The 17,818-nt window shown below is 38.9% G+C and overlaps 1 protein-coding gene across 1 annotated transcript in view; it reads right to left on the bottom strand.

The window, feature by feature from the left end:
- The window catches only part of SYTL2 (synaptotagmin like 2), a 48,924-nt gene that overhangs the window by 13,890 nt on the left and 17,216 nt on the right, over positions 1-17,818 (bottom strand). Inside the window, exons 3-8 of the mRNA XM_065729969.1 lie at positions 15,509-15,657; positions 12,571-12,706; positions 7,366-7,438; positions 6,695-6,794; positions 4,915-5,775; positions 389-4,132 (exon numbers count right to left, since the gene is read on the bottom strand). Coding sequence (XP_065586041.1) covers positions 389-4,132; positions 4,915-5,775; positions 6,695-6,794; positions 7,366-7,438; positions 12,571-12,706; positions 15,509-15,657 — 5,063 coding nt within the window. The remainder of the gene's footprint in view (positions 1-388; positions 4,133-4,914; positions 5,776-6,694; positions 6,795-7,365; positions 7,439-12,570; positions 12,707-15,508; positions 15,658-17,818) is intronic.

Here is a 17,818-nt window from a genome sequence, read left to right as displayed (position 1 = left end):
GGCACTGATTTTAATTCTTCTTTTAATCCAGGGTATTTAGAAGAAATATCAGTATCTGAGTGGTACAGTGTTATTAATTTGAAAGAAATGTCACAGGGGAGGAGCAAAAGCGTAAAAGCATGAAGACTGATATGAGTGACTCATGCTCCTAAATTCCTACAGCCAAAAAGGCTTACCCAAACATCCCACATTTATCAGTCTCCAATTAAAGGACTTATTTAGTTCTTCTCATCCTTCCAAAACAAATACCTAAACATTCAATTATGAAATAGGTATCACATAGATTTTTAGATAAAGTTTCAAGTTAAAGATTCAAGTTGACTACCAGAAAAACTGCAGCCATGCTCAACAACCCAGCACCATGAATTTTAGAAATGAAATGGCTCACGAGTCGAACTGCCGGTTCCAGAATAGTAATCAGAGATTTCATCTGAAAACCTGGATCCCAAATTCAAGCTGTCACCATCTTCTTCATCATTATCTTCACGCTGAAAGGCCAGGCTGAACTGAGATCCTTCTAGCTGAGAACTGCTCTCATCTTTAAGAGGTGTGCTCGTTCTTCTTAATTTCAATGGTTCTTTTAATTGTGAATTATCTTCAGAGGTATTCAGGGATGCGCTCTCATCTTTCCTTCCTATTTCATTTATCTTGAATGGCTTGATCACTGTATTGGTCTCTCCTTGCAAGGGAGGAAGATCTATTGGATGTGCGTTTCTCTGTTCTTTTTTAATAACAGCCTCATTTATTTTAAGGAGCTCAGATACTTCAGAAGTTGCAAGATCATCTGCTGAAGCTTTGCCATTTTGTTCTGGAACTCCACTCTTAGCAGCTGTCTTCATCTGTTTATGACAGCTACGTAAAGCATTATTGTAAGGCTGTGACACTGTCATGACTAGAGTCTCTGTTTGTGAGGGGAACACCCTATTCTCAAACTTTTCTTGTTTATTTAACGCTTTGGATATCGGAGACGAAGCTTCAGATGCTTCTTGAAGAAGTTTTTCTAATGAGCTACTGAATTCTTTGAATTTTTCACTATTTGAAACAGAAGTTTTTTCTATTATTTCTAGTATTTCTTGAGGGTGATCTTCGTCTTGATGTGGTGTACACACACTAAGGCTAGCTGGTATTTTACCTTGCATTTTTTTATCCATATTTTCTAGTGTAGAAGCTGGTGTTTCACAGACATCTTTCAGTACCTTCTGCAAATTAATGTCCAATACTTTATTTTTAGCCTCAGACAGTGCAGATGTTTCCATGGGCTTCTCAGTTTCCTGCAGCAACTCAATATTGTGATGACAAGTCACATTTTCCACTTGTATATCATCAGTCCTCTGCACTGTGCCATCTGCACGCCTTGGTTTAGGAGGTGGTATTTCAGAAGCCTCCTTCAGCAGCTTCTCTAGAGAACTCAAGCCATTGTCCTTATGGGGGGCAACAGACTTCTTGATGATCTCATTGATTTCTTGCAGTGATTCTCCATCATGCTGCCAGGCAGTGTTTTTAATTTCCATCTCAGCAGTCCTCTGTGCTGTCATGCCCACACGTCTTGGTTTTGGAGGTGGTGTTTCAGAAGCCTCCTTCAGCAGCTTCTCTAGAGAAGAACTCAAGCTACTGAGCTTAGAAGGAACAACAAACTTCTCTATGGTCTCACTGATTTCTTGCAGTGACTCTTCATCTTGCTCATACTTTGTGTTTTTAGTTTGCATCTCAGCAGTCCTCTGTATTGTACATCTTGGTTTAGGAGGTGGCATTTCAGAGGCTTCCTTTACCAGCTTTTCTAAAGCTGAACTCAAGCCACTGATAGTGGTAGGGGCAACAGATTTCTCCACGGTCTCACTGATTTCTTGCAGTGACTCTTCATCTTGCTCATACTTTGTGTTTTTAGTTTGCATCTCAGCAGTCCTCTGTATTGTACATCTTGGTTTAGGAGGTGGCATTTCAGAGGCTTCCTTTACCAGCTTTTCTAAAGCTGAACTCAAGCCACTGATAGTGGTAGGGGCAACAGATTTCTCTACGGTCTCACTGATTTCTTGCAGTGATTCTCCATCATGCTGCCAGTTTTTAACTTCCATCTCAGCAGTCCTCTGTGCTGTCATGCCCACACGTCTTGGTTTTGGAGGTGGTGTTTCAGAAGCCTCCTTCAGCAGCTTCTCTAGAGTAGAACTCAAGCTACTGAGCTTGGAAGGAACAACAAACTTTTCTATGGTCTCACTGATTTCTTGCAGTGACTCTTCATCTTGCTCATACTTTGTGTTTTTAGTTTGCATCTCAGCAGTCCTCTGTCCTGTACTGTCTGGATGTCTTGGTTTAGGAGGTGGCGTTTCAGAGGCCTCTTTTACCAGCTTTTCTAGAGCTGAACTCAAGCCATTGACCTTGGAGGGGGCAAGAGACTTTTCTATCATCTCATTACCATCCTCAGGCAGACCAGTATCTTGCTGGCATGTTACATCTACACTACAATTAGTTTGTGCTGTATTATTCACAGTATCAGATGTTTTCATCCCTTCACCTAATTCAGAAGGTTGATATGCAATGATTTCTCTGGGCAGGTTTTGCTCAGAGTACCTCTGAGATTCTCTGAGAGGATATTCTTTTGATGAAAGAACATTATTATCTATACGTTCTTTACCTTCATATCTTTGAAAACCTATCTTTTCCAAGGGTTGAAACACGATCGGCTTTTTGACTGGCTGGACAGTATCTTTATTTTTGGTGTGTGTCACACTCAAACCTCTCGAAGTACGAAATCCCAGAGGCAGTTTGCATACCACAGAATCTGATTTATCTGTTTTTTCTTTCTCAGATGCTTGTGTTTGTTGTTGGCTTAACTCGTGTTTGCTCACATTCTCTCTGCCCTTATCTTCCTCTGATTTTCTGTCATAGGTTATAAAAGTACTATTATGAATAGTATTATTTGGCAAACAAACATCTCCCCTATCACTGCTATTTTGTAACATAACTCCCGTATCCCAGAAGTTTCTCAGACTCTGAAACTGTGAAGGACTTGAAATTCGATTCTTGGACACCTCATTATTTTTTTCTTTTAAAGACAAAATCTGAAAACTGGACTTCTGTTGGGAAAAAGCAGCGACTTTTCCTTTAAATGCTTCCTTCCCATCTTTATTATCTTTGATTTCTGGGGAAGCTGAAGTGACACCAAGTCTTGACTGCAAGTTACTGTCTTCCGCCAATTTTGTATATTCATTAAATTTACCCTCATATGGAAGTGGTCTTTCTGTTTTTTTAACTGTATGGCCTGGCCCAAACTCAGAAGACTTTTGATGTTTGTTTTTTGAAGCCTGGATTGCACATCTTAATTCAGCACTTAATGTATTCTTGCTCTGATCATCTAACACATAAGGTAAACGCAGTGCAGTTGGTTTTACTTTGTCACTTTCTTTGAGCCCTTCCAGTGCACCACCACCTGATGTATTAGCATGGATACCAACTTCTTTCTCTCCATGACTGGGGATAGATTCATGCCTTTCCCAAAATGCTCTGATCTCCCTAATTCTTCTTTTTGCTCTTACTGCCTTTTCCAATACACATTTGTGAGCGGGTAATGTGTTTACGTCATGTTTCGAGACATTTACTTGATTTTGTTGCTTGATTTCTTCATCAGATTCTTTTGTTTCAATTCTTGTATAGTCAAGCTCACTTAGGGATTTCTCATTTTGCTTCTCATTCTCTTCACCCTGCTTAGGTTTCCTCCTCTCTTTTATCAACTGTGTATCTTCTGAAATAAATGTGCTGGGTGAAATAGCATTCAGTTGTTTATTCTTTCCAAATGGTGACTCTTCGCTAGCCTGCATTTTTCTATCCATGCTAGTTCCACAGTGCTCTTTGGGAAGAACTGTTCTGGTTGTAAATTTCCCTTCTTTGAGTTCCCCGCCATGGGATCTGGCTGATTTGGGTTTCCCATCTTCAGTACTGGAACTTCTTTGAAACCAGTCTAAGGCTTCTGATACAGATTCATCAGCCACTTCCACAATTTCATCAGAATGTTTGCCAGGTTTGAAAACGGTTTTAGCATCTCGTTCCTCAACAAGATCAGGCTTACCTTGTTGAAGACCTGCAGAATTTATATCCGACAGTTCTTGTGTTTTTGACTCAACAGAATGCAGATGTTCATCTACGACATAAACAAGCTTATCAGAGTTAGGAATTAGACACAAGACTTGAAAAAATTTTTAATCTTTAAGATCTCTTTTCTGTTTTTATTGGGGCAGGGGTGTTTTGGTGTTTGTTTCATTTTGGGTTTTTTTAGGATTGTTTGTTTGTTTATTGAAAATTTTAGTAGATGAAAGAACTCTCTCGTGGTTTTGGAAAGAATCATACCACATGCAAGAGAGTGATAAAAAAATCCTATTGGAAAAGGGTTTTTCCCTTTGGAAAATTAGTCATATTATTTCAGGGGTGATAAGATTGGTTATCTATATTCTAAAGAAAATGGCTTTAATGAAGGGGGAGGTTTTAGTGGAACGGGAGGAACGGCATATCTGTGTTCAGTCACTTGAATAATCCTCAAGTTCCAACTGGATTACTACTAAGGACAGTCAACAGCAGTACAGCAGGAATTCTTCAGTTCCCACCCAGACACATCTACCAAATTTTAATAGAGGAAGCTTATCCAAGTGCTATTATGTCACGTTCATCAAACAAAATAAAAAAGCCTACCCACCCAGGCTCAGATCTGATAGTGATCTATTAAGAATGCCAACAGAAGATCATCTAAAAATTTTCAACACATCAGAGAATTAGAATTCAAGTGCTTTAGAAATTCTACAAAATACACCATGTTCCTAACATTTATGTTTCTTAGTTGTTAAGTGTTTAGATACTAGCAATTTGAACTTAAATGTAGATGGGTGATGCACTATTGCATTTTCTTCTTCATTCCTACTAGTTTCTTACCAGTAAAGTTTTTGAGAGACTTGTTGGAGTTATTTTGACACATCTGATCAACATTCTGTTCAATTTTGTTCTTCGGAAGGATATTGGCGGGGATCTTCTCTGGAGTTCCAAGTTTCTTAGGAGAAACAGTCTTTGTTTGCAGTGTTTGATTAACAAGGGAGACTGATTTATTAGTGCCATGAGGACTGGATGCTGACATATCTTCTTGTAAACTATCTATCATTTTCACTTGTGGAGATGAGGAATAGATTTCCGGAGGCTTTACAGTGGAAGTTTGTCTATTCTCAAGAAAATCTGATTTATTCTCATCATCTTCATTAGTCTTTACTTCACTGGATTTTAACAAATCAGACTCTCGTGTTTCTCTTCCATGATGCAGCTGTGGGGTTTGCAAATGTTTTCCTTTTCCTATGCTAGAAGAGAACCTCACTTGTTTTAATTTTTCTAATGAAATTTGTGTGGAATCTTCTGCTTCTTCCACAAGAGAATTCCTGTCAGCTTCCCCTTCTAAAATAGTTATGGTAGGAGGACCATTCTTGCTCTGAACATCTAACAGCTGATTAGCACGAACTTCTGAGTCCGTGGAGCTGGAACTTGAACTGCGCTTCAGAATGCCCCTGGGCAGCGTACCAACACCGTTAACACCCTGGGTCCGTTTTGCTGGTTTTGGAATAAAGTCTTCTCCCTGTGGCAGAGGATTAGTTACTTTGTGAACTAATTTTCTAGCTCTGGGGACAGGACGTTTAACTGGTCCTTTCTGTGATTCCTCAGCAGGTTCTTCAGAAGGTTTCTTAGATGTCTCCATTTCATCACTGAGTAGGTTTGCTTTAGGTTGGCTTTCTTCGAAAGGTAACAAAATTTCTGCAAGATGTATATAGAGAAGAAATCATGACTTTACACAAAATTCATTTGCCTAAACAGAGCAGTATGATGCAGTGCAGATCTAGAATTAAGTGATTATACTGATTAAAAACGCAGCAAAACACAGGAGGAAATTCAACATAAGTGTTGATTTTACTTGTTTTTAACAGGAAACATTAACAGGTGAAAATCTTCTAGTTAATTAATACTCTTAGAATAGGAAAAAGATAATAATTTCAAAGGTAGGAAGCACATCAAATTTTTGATCAGCAGAATTCCTGTAAGGGTTAAACTTGACAGGGAAGGGGCAGATTTTGAATATGCAAGCATCTTTTCAGGTTCAGAAGATAAGTTTTTCTGTAGACTACTGTTTCCTTTCAATTTCACCTGGAACAAGTTAAAAAACAAGAACAGCCTCCCAGCAGGGACATGAAGACTTTTTTTAAATTCCATATGTGCACATTTCCCTTCTCTATTAGCAAGCTTCATAACAGATACATGAGAGTAAATGACATGTATAAGCCTGTAAATTACAAATTCAGATGCATGTACTGTGATAAATCATCACTTATCTACTTGCTTGCAGAAAATTCTACAGGAAATGTGTGATTCTAAAATAAATTGGGCTGAGGAAACACAACAAGAAGAAAAAAGACAGGCTTGACTCTTCTGTTGACCTTGAATATGGGATTGCTGTGTTCTCTACTAGCGATTCAGGACAAGAACACTTTTAAAAGGAATGTGTGAAACAGTTATTTCCTGAGTGTTACTTATGTTCTACATGATGTCTGAAATGAACTAGCTGAGAAACAGAATAGTTTAAGGTATCAAAATCTGTTTCACCTACAATAAGAAGCAACAGAAGTAAAATTAATTTCCATATCCAACCACCAAGAAATTCAGTCATGTTAATATTTACCCTGATTTGATAGTTGAGGTAGAATGGCTCTTCTGCTTTCTGATTCTCCACAATTCAAATTATCACTCAATACTGTGGAATTAAATGGATTTCTCCTTTGCTAAAAAAAAGGAATGAACATGATAATTGGAGTCAAGTTGTACAGTTTATTCTTGGCAGAATAAATGAACGTTCAGTGATTTCTTCTGCCTCACTACTCTGTCAGCAGTGTTGAAAAGCACTGTTAAATTGGATACATAACAAGAAATGTAATACATCGGAATCACAGAACCAGAAGAAATGCCAGCAACAGCCTAATCCTGTTCTTCCTGAAGTTACCAACAGCAGAGGTAAGACACCACTTAAGACAGCTGAAAATTCCAAATCCTTGCTAGATAAAAATAAATAAGTAAATCTCTTTCTGTACTTTAGAGATATTAAAGAGAGTAACACTTATCTTCAGTGCCTGAAGAAGTTGGAAACAAGGTCAAGCACAGACACACACTGACATAGCCATAACAGCACTTCAGGACTGAAATTTTAGTGGTTTCCATCATCTCCCCCCAAACAAAAAAAAAAAATTTTTTTCAAGCCTATTATCTTTGTTCCTATGAAATTATCATTACCACTCAAGCAAAGAAACATAACAAGATGTAAAAGATTACATTTTTTAGGTTCAAGACCAGTCTTACCCTTACTGTTGATACTGCTGCCTTCACAGATCTTCTGTCTGCCTTGTCTAACAAAGTGGTTACTGGGTTGGAACTGCAAAGAAACATAACAACTTCAGCAAACAGGGCATTACTTCAAACCCTTTAAAAAAAGCTGATATTCAGTTGTACATGCTGAAATAAAGCTTCTTAGTGCTAAGTTTTGCTATTTGGTGTTCTCATCGCATTCAGAAGCAAAGCTCCTTTCATAGCAAGGAGATAGTTCTTGCTGCTTCATCTCCTTGCAAAAATTTCTTTCCCTGTTAAAGAATTCAGTGCAACTTCTACTTGGCAGTACAAAAATTGCATTTTTTGTTATCTTTTAGAATTTTCTAAGCAAGCTTTATGTAAATACAGCCACTCTCCAAACAGCATCACTATTACCACAGCTATCCTTGTCCTATATCTTTACTTTTAGGATTGAGACTGAAGTAGAAGAAACTGTTAAATCTGATTGAGTTTTGCTAAGTGTCCAAGAAGGAAAAATCAGGGTAACTCCCACACCACTATAGTAAAGAGGTGACATGCCACAGACAGCAGGAGATCCCCTCAGAGGAACACCTCACAAAATATTCCTTCGATTAAGATATCATCAAATCACAGATTTCACAGATGAAGCTGTTGTGATTCTGACTAAGCATAGCTCAAGTATGGAGAGATTAAAAGAGCCTAAGAAACCTCCCCTATATTATATCAACACGTAGTTAATGACTGACTGCAAAAAGATGCAAGTTTTTTCCCCAAAACTTTCAAACTTTGTTAATGTATTGAGTTAATCTAAATTACCCAGATATGAAAAATTGGGTTTTTTTGTTGTTTTGGTTTTTTTGACGTGGAACTTTGATGTGGGTTTAAATATGGTCTTCTCTTAATAACCACTTTCAGTATATCTATATAGAAAATCCTAGCATTAACTCACTTGTAATTTGGGGGATGAGTGCAAGAACAGTATAAGGCAGGAAAAAGGACTACTTTCCAGGTAGGAAATATTACTTTGGTTTTATTCATCCCACTTCCTAAACAGGAAAAGAAACAGACAGCTCTCATAGAGCTCAATGTTAAAACTTGTAATACCTTTTCAAAAATATCATTGCACCTCAGTTTCTATCCTCAGCTTAAAAAAGAAAAAAATAATAATTCTGAAATCACATATTTAAAGAACATGTTTTCCTGAGGTGGAGTTTGTGCTTTTGTTTTTATGAGCACCTGTGTGCTCCTGTACTTAATGTGTCATCTTGACCATCTGCTACTCAACAGGACAAACATGACTCAACCCTTTCCTTCTTTTAAACAACGACAATGCTTTTATGTACTCTGGGTGTAAGAAACTTAGAGGTTCTTCTGCCTTCAGTTTTACAAGTTCGTAGAATGGCTTGGGTTGGAAGGGACCTTACCTCTGCTTTCTTACAGGCAGGGAGATAATTTTTATCACAATTACTGAACACACACAATCCACAACAGTTTAATGCAATGTTACTTCACACCTACCATAGAAAACTTGAAGTGTTATTTTGCTATTATGTACTGACAGTGCTGCTGTAAAGAAAGCGTAAGGCCGGGGAAAATAGGAGGAAGTTAACGACAACAAAAAATCAAGATCCTATAACTGAGTTTCTCAGTGCAAGGTCTGAACAGAGGAGTTTGTGCACAGCTCGTACAGATGGGAAAGTTGAACAAACTATTTCTAGATATGCTGCATTCACAAGGCTAGTCTAAGGCAGTGTATGAAGCCATGCTAACAAATACTGCCGGACTACGGACTTGAAACAGTGCAGTTCAGCAAACAAGTGGTGAAAAACTGCACAGATCCAAATTCCATGTAGACACAGGTGGGTCCAGACAGGAACTTGTCACCTATTCAATATTTCCTGACCTATGGAAGAAGTAAACCTACAAATCATAATTGGAAAGATTAAGTCCCTTTAACACTGCATTTGTTCACGAATCAGCATATAGACAGATGGTATCCCTGAACTGAGGTAATATTGACAGTCTGAGTCACACCATCAAAACTCCTTCAGTGCAAAGTTATAATTCCAGAGGCACTTCCCACAATTGACCTCTGGTAAGCAAGGAAAGCAATATGGGATATAATACACCCCTCCTCCCAGAAAGGAAGGTCATAGCTTTGTTACAGGGTTTTAATATTTAGGGTGTGGAAATGAAGATTCCCATGCTAATTTTAAGAAAACAGTTGTGGCCTGATTTCTGTTGCAGCTAACATAGCAGCATTCTGACAGAAGAGCAACTGAGCTGGCCTCAGAGCTCTGCTTAACCCTCTGTGCTCACACAGAGCTACCAGAACTCAACTAACTTCATCCACGTTAGTTAGAAATGCTTTGGTTCAATAACAGGATCCAGAACAGCAGATGTTTGGTTCCAAACCTGAGGTTAGCATCTGTTAGCTTAAGCAAAGTCTGCAAGTCAGTGATGATCTGAAGCCCATTCTTAGGGAAAGAAAGGGGGCAGGGGAAACCAAAAACAAACCTAAAAAAAAGAAGTACCACAGACTTACTCTTAAATAGCACTTAAAAACGTATTAAAAGCCTGAATCCAGTGTAGCATGTGAACACTGTTAACGCACTATATGGAATACCAAGATCCAGTACAATATTTGATCTCCTCTTCTTAATTTCAGCCATCCTGAGACTTTTGTGTTGCAAGAAGATGAGACAACAGAAATTAATCCCCTGTGGCTCTGCTATCCTAAAGACTGAACCAAATGTCCCTTCTTGCCGTTTGCCCCCAGCAGGTAGGATGGCTGATTTCCCAAGATCGTTCTTCTCCCTCCATTTCAATCAGCTGCTGCCATTACTGGGAGGCATACAGCCACATCACATCAGTGCACCATCAAGAGAACAGAAAGGAGGATTTCAGAAACTTATGGCACCTTCTGTACTTTCCCACCTGCGATATTGTATGGACTAACTTCAGCTACAGCGAAATAGGCCTGACCGAAACCATAAGCAATGAACTTCACTTCATCTTACTGCATTTGCTTGCTTCAGCTTTTCACATTTTAGTAACCAATAATCTGAGACATCTAATCAAGTATTTATTCAAAGTAAATGGAAGTGTCCAGCCCATGTGTTACAGATTCCTCCCTGAGGTGTGCTTCCAACAGGATTGTGAATCCTGGACTGTGTGAGCTTGCTTTATAGGGAATATCTTCAGCTATTGGTGAGTACAAGCACTCATAAAGAAAGCATCCAGGCCACTGGATGGAACAATTTGTAGCAAAGGGCAGGAGAGGATCCTGGACAATAATTATCATTTTTCACATGGGTGTGACCTGAAATAAATCATCAAATCACTTCAAGTTAAAGATCACAATCGCATTGGTCACATTCCAAACACATTTTCTACATGATCTTAAACCTCACTATGCTAGATATTTTTTTAATGAGAATGCCTTAGTAATTTAAGTTTATTACTCTTAGATCAGTCAAAAGATCTGTGGAGCTATAATGGTAAGAAGAACATCGTAACATTGTACTTCTTTAAAGGATTGTCTCCTTTCCTTATGTGGAAGGGAGCATTCAAAATACTATAAAAGATGCATTAAACAGCAGCCTGTCTTCTGCTGTCCATCAAGAAATAATTCTAAAATCTCCTGAAGATAAAAGCTAACAAAAAATTTACCCACATTCTGTAAAAGTGAACACTGTTATCTGCCAACCTGGGAGGGGAGCTAAGTGCTTTCTTGTGCAAAAGAAACTTAATCATCATTACTGTACAACTCCATTTTTGGGCAAGTTTTTAGCCAAAGGTGTTTGACCTTTCAGTATAATATCAGACACAGATAGGACAGAAACGGCTCTGAGTTCACCAATAACAAAATGTAAAGGCTAAGAAAGAACAGTAAAGCAAGCCAGAGTTGTTAAGACTTACATCAATCTTTGGTATTGTTCATCGTGAATGTTTGTACCCATTTTGCAGACCACGAAAGTGAAAGATGGAACTGCTACTAGATATTGTACAAGTGCACAGTAGGAGACAAGCCTTGCTGCAAAGAAAAAATAGATGACGTACAGAGAAGGACACAGAAGACAGACAAGAAGATGAAAGTTCACAGAACAAACCAGTGGCACAACCAGAAGTAAATGTCATCCTAAAGGCAGCTCCAGATTTTACCTCACTCTGTTGACTAAAAGAACAAACAGTAGATACGTTTGTTAAAACCTACTTCTTGTTTCCTCAGTGATTTTGAGAATCTGGCTGCTCATATACATTAATATCCACCTGCTGCCACTGCAGCTAGGAGATCTCTATTCTCCTTTTTAACTGCAGCCTTTTTGAAAGCTTCTCAACACACCAAATGAATTACTACACGTAAATATTTTAGAGAAAATATAGTTCTCACTGTCAGAAGTCAATTCAGAATGCTTCAAAACGAAACAGAGCTGGTTTGGATGTTTACAGAATTGAGCTAGGGACTGAATACAAAAAAAATCCTCCTTAGTTCAGAACAAACTAACACTTTTCATCCAGCTTTCCTGCAACAACTGTAGCCACTCAGTCATACTCAAGCTGACTGTTAACATCCAGCTCTTAATCAGAGCCTCTACCTTACAGAATGATTTCTTTTTCTTGGTAGTATTACATTTTTTTCCTCAAGTATCCAAACGTTCTGGTTCTTTCCCATGTGAAGTATGCTCAGTCTTCTTAAAAAAGCCTGAGAGGTCTCAAGTGCACTGAATACGTGGAAAATCTATCCTAAAACAATATCCCAATCTACAATTTCTTGTATGATCCAAGCTTAAAATTCAGGCTGAATCAATAGCTTAGTCTCATTGAGTGATCAGATGAAGAGAGGCAGAGTGATTGTCCCCATATTATACGGGGACATTATAGATCACAGCCTGCTATTCTAACCAGAAAGTCCTGGTCTCATTTCTGGGAGTCAAACAGAATGATGTCATGAAAATGACTGTGGGACCATCCTACACACTACTGGCATTTTTCTCCTTGTAGATGTAAACCAAATATGGCTGCATTCAAATGCAGATCAACTAATTGTGTATAACTACGAATTGTCAGGTTCTCATATGATTTGATTCCTTGGGCCATTCCAGGGAAATATTTGATGACCTCTGCAATAAGAGAATACTCGAAGGGTACTTAAAGCTAACATGTGTAACCAGTCCTGGCACACTTGTGTTAATTGTGACTGTGCAGACAGCTTACCTCAAACTAGATTTCACTTCTTCTTCTTCTTGATGTTCCACAATGCCATGTAGCTCTGGCAGCACAAAGTCTTCTTTGTTAACACTGCTCACCCAGCTGTTCTTTGCTGTGTTTGATTTGCTCTGACTCACTTCAGCTAAGGCACGAAAGAGAGATACTGTTATCTCCCAAGTGTTCACACAATATTTCACAACAAGCAAACAGAAGTATTTACATTCAGTCCTACAGCTATTTCAGAAGCCCACTGCACTTGAATCAGGTACAGAAGTCGATCCGGTGCCTTGTAAAGAATATAGATATATTTTAATACTACTACAAATTTCACATATTTCTCTAATGAAGTCACATTATTACTCCAAGAACACCTGCTTTACAAATTAAAGCAATCCTACTGTGACAGAGTGACAGCATTGGCAGTAAAGGGAATAGCAACAAACATCATCTACTTGGAAGGCCTTTGACATGACCTCACACAACGCCCTTTTGTCTTTAGACTGGAGAGAGAGTGGAATTTGACTGGTGGACTGTTCAGTGGATAAGGAATTGGTTGAATGGCCATGTGAAAAGATGGAAACCAGCAAGGAGCGGTGCCCCTCAGATCTGTATTTATCATTTTCATTTGCAACGTGGACAGAAGTATTGAGGGCATCCTCAGAAAGTCTGCAGGCAGCACTAGAATGATCGTGTTGTTCTTGATGTTAGATATACATTAAAAGAAAAGAAAAAAAAAAACCAAAAACCTCTGTGTCCTAGGAAACAAACTAAAGGCACAGAAAACTGAAAATCAAGTTGAAGTTCAGTAAATCAAGTGAGACACTCCGTTTCTGCAGAAGTAAATTGGTCACGATTTTCATTTAAATAGGTATCTGTCCCTTATGCATAAAATTATCCCAGGATGGGAAGAAGGGAAGTATAAAATCCAGAATCTCCACCTCATTTGGCAAAGTTCATACACTTACATTTCTTTTTGAAGTGAGACAGAGTCCAATTCCAATAATTCATTTTAGAATCAAAACGTTACATTATTTCCTCTCCTTTTTTTTGTACTTCTGCAGCAATTTAGAAATTAGTGTGCAAAAGAAGCAAGATTTTCATTCTTGTTATCCATAAATGCAAGCAAAAATTATCATGATATGTAATGAGTCACTGAAGCTAAGGAATTGCACATTGTTTTTAGTGTAACAGCGTGCCCCTTTGTTCAAGCAGTAAGATTGGAAGTAATTTTTGAATTGAATTTTCCTTCAAGATGCATCTAGAAGTACTTTAACCTGTAAGAGTTTCTATATACTGTAGCTAGAGCTTTACAGCTGACTTTCATAACCTTCAGAAGTCCAAAACCGAAGAACACTGCTCACTAACCACCTGTGAATTTTTTTTCATTCTGTTTCAGGCCTTTTCTTATTGAGTGAAAAATCCAGAAGCTGCCCCACAGTAATCACAAGGTGAGTAAACTGCTGTTACCCAAACAAATCTGGGAGTATAGGATTTGAGAAGGTGTAATGAAGTGGGATTCATTACAAGAAAACTATGCTAAATTGTAGTTTAAAAATTACAGAATGTAGCAGCTGTAGTCTATCCCCAACAACAAGGAGTATTTTACTTGCTTCACTAGCACACACATGAACAAAAATTCCTTCACAGATCTTAAAAAAGAAATTAAGATTACAAATTTCAGTGCAGTCTAGTACGGGTGACATAACTCTTGCCCTTTAAGTCGAAACGATTTAGGACTATGGGAGGTTAAGAGGGGACATGGGCCTGAGAAATAAATCACTTCCTATACAAAGAACATCAAAAATAAACCAGTACTCTTCAGATTAGAGAGCCAGATGCTGGAGAGATTTATAACAGATCTATAAAATCTTGCATGCTATTTCACATATGCTTCTATGAATACAGACTGATCACTTTCTTTACGGGGGATAATGTTAATGGTGATCAGCTCAAAACCAGGAAAGGAAGCATTCACCTCTTACATGAAAAACCATTCTAAAATGCCTCGAGACTAAGGAAAGTAAATGTTAACAGCATCAGCCTTAAAGTCATATGGAACTTAATGCACAAATTAATAGGAAAACAAACACAAACATACACAACCAAAAACCAGGAATTCCTCCTTTAATGCAAAAATCCTTAGGTGCAAATGGTTGCAGACTGGTGCTGGTCACAGGGTCTACACGTGCTGCCTGGCACCCAGATGCTGGGGAGATGAGCATTTGGTGTGCTCCACTACAGCAGCTCTCACGTCCTCCAGTTTTGTTTTGCTTCTCTCTAAACGATATACTAAATTTACTTCTAATATTAAACATGTAATATGCCCACTTTTTTTCCCCCTCTCCAATAAATGTTTAAAAATACAATATTAAATATTAAGTCTCAGAGATTTCAAACAGAGCACCTTAAATCTGGAAAAGTTGTACTGAAGAGGAAATATCCTCAGTTTGATACTTTATATGTTCTGAGTTTACTTACAGGGCTTCAAAAATGTAGTAAGAGTCCAGGACTGTAGAGAGCTTTTAGCCCTGCAGATTACCACAAGCAGGTCCTTCCTGATAACAGTTATCACATACTGTGCCCATACTGTGTCCTACTCCAACAAGAGCCAGGAAGATGACTAAGGGACTAGAACATCTCTCCTAGTGGGAAGGATTGAGAAAGCTGGCACATCTTAAGCCTAGAGAAGAGATGGCTTGGAGGAACTTTATCAACATCTATAAAAACCTGAAGGGAGGGTGTAAAGACAACAAAGCCAGGCTCTTCTTGGTGAGAGGAAAGTCAACACTCTAAATTACATATAAAATCCTTCTTATGAACCATTTCCTGTTCATAAGACTAACACACTCTTGCATTTCACCTACATAACTAACTTCTGACATTGTTGTAAGAGTATCACCTCCATTCCAGCCTTTCCAAAACAAAGCAAGAGCCAAATGCTTACCAAGAGTAGCAGGCTTCCTCCTCATGGAAGCTCTAATAATATCTGCTCCGTGGATCTTATCTCTATGCCTCTTTGACTTTGCTTCATAAAACCACTGCCCACTCATATTCTTCAGCTGAACATCATCTTTGACTTTTTCTGGTAAGTGCCTGAGGAGAATAAGTAAATAAATGAGAAATTCACATTTTACTTACTTGCAACGGGCAGAATAAAAGTATAAAAGTCAGTGAAGTAAAATGCTAAATGTGGTTTAAACATACCAATACTGAATGCAAGATAAGAGGTACAGGGAAGGAAGTGGCAAAAAGTACTAAGAAATATAAGCTAGTATTTTTTCTCCTGCTTCATCTTGCTGTTTTTTAACCGACTCAGCAAAACACCTCTTGCAGAAATCAGACTACATAATAACCAAATTCAACCAAAGTATTTATGATTTATTATGTCCAAAAGAAAAGAGAAAGCCTGAATGCAGCAGTAATGGACTCTTAGTGGTCTGCCACAAAGGCACACTTCACTGTAACATACATTAATATACAAACGCAACAAGTAGTATTCTTCTTACACATAAATTTAACTTCAGAGACTACTTGAACACTGATCTGAACTATAAAGATGACCAAGACAAAGCTTCATAGCAGAAACGAAGCCAATTGTCCTTAAGGCTACACGAAGTGTGTACTTTCTTCTTTTCTACTCTGCAATTTGCTTTATTGTCCTCTGAATGCTGGCATTTCTTACAGCCCGGATGGTTTTTTTCCGGAGCGTTCTACTCTGGAAGTGCTTAGAGGTGCAGTGTGTCAAAAAAAAAGGCGTCTCAGTGTGCTGTCTCCATCTTATAACCTGCTACTCTCCTTATTTTATTAAGGCAGATGACCTTAGCCTTCCTGACCTATGGAAGAAGTAAACCTACAAATCATAATTGGAAAGATTAAGTCCCTTTAACACTGCATTTGTTCAACCCTCAGAGCATCAGTTGAAGTAACTTCAAAAAGATGTCTTGCTCCCATCATCCTGCAAGCCAAGGCAGCCCAGTAGTGACAGATCTTCTCTTCATACCTCCAAAGGCCAGTTTTCCCAAAGTTAAGGCTGAGATAAGCTAGCAGGGCAGCACAGGAATTCTGTGCCAAAATGGAGCCCAGAGCTGTTCTGAGGCTCAGAAGATGCCTTTGCTGTACACACACTCTCCAAAACTGAACTGGATGGATGCTACTACTTTTTAATACATTCTTATGCAAACGCAAGGAATGCCTTCCCTAAGAGAAAGGCAGCAGTGTCACCCCACTCATCTGAGCCATGCATTAACAGAATAAGGATCTGAGAACAATTTGAGAGATAGTTTTCTTTCCTTGTTAGGCATGTAACACACCAGGCATATGCGTTATACGTGGCATGGAGACAAACTGCAGTCCAGGAAAGTTACTACACAGGTTTAGAAAGTACTTAAAAGAAAAAAAGACAAAAAAAAAAGTCAGAATTAATCTACTTTCTCCATTCATGATTCTTCAGCAAACAAGCTAAAAACACAGCCAAATGAAGAAAGTAAAGCAATCTACAAGTTACTCGGAGACATTAAGGCGTTTATATAGTCCTAAGCAGGTGCCAGACTGCTCCTCAGCTTGAACCAGCTACATACAGTTGAGGTTGCCAGGTCAAGGTCACCACTGGCCTTCTCAGTGCCAAGATTCAGCAGTCTATAGACATTACTAGACAACTTAAAATTTGGCCCTCCCTCTTGCTTACAACTCTGCGTTTCTCAGAGTCAAAATAGGCACTTCTCATCAGCTGCAGATCTTCCGAGCTGGAGCAGGAACACAGCAGTAGCTTCCCCTTGTCCTCAAGCAAATACATTGCTCAGCTACGAGCCAGCTCGTCACTGCTCAGCCCACTTATGAACAAAGACAGAAGGAGTAGTGGAAATAAGGCCTGCAAGAGCTTTCACACAGATGACTGCTTTTCCCTTTCACCTTCTTTCCCTTGTATTATTTGCCTTCTCACGTCACGTGCTCCTTAAGGTTAGGGCCTGGACTTCAGCTGTTTGCTTAGCCTGCAAGCCTGCAGAGCTCTGACCCCAGGTAGTGCTTCAGGGCAGTATGACAACACACACCAAGGAAGGTTCTCAAGTGGGAAAGTTCTGAGTCACAGGAGAAGCATTCAGTGCCTTCTGTCTGCCTGATTAAGCCCTTCTACCCCGGGCATTCATCCACTAAAACTAGGGTGGGATAGGAGACCTTCACAAGTCAGCTCAACAGAGCTACAGAAGCAGCTGGTTTGCACAAGGAGCCCAGGGTTCTCCACGTACCTGCTTGTTAG

Source organism: Cyrtonyx montezumae, unplaced genomic scaffold, assembly GCF_038088225.1.
Source record: "Cyrtonyx montezumae isolate F1298 unplaced genomic scaffold, pur_monq_1.0 scaffold_12, whole genome shotgun sequence".
Classification (NCBI taxonomy): Eukaryota; Metazoa; Chordata; class Aves; order Galliformes; family Odontophoridae; genus Cyrtonyx; species Cyrtonyx montezumae.
This window is presented reverse-complemented; position numbering and strand designations above follow the sequence as displayed.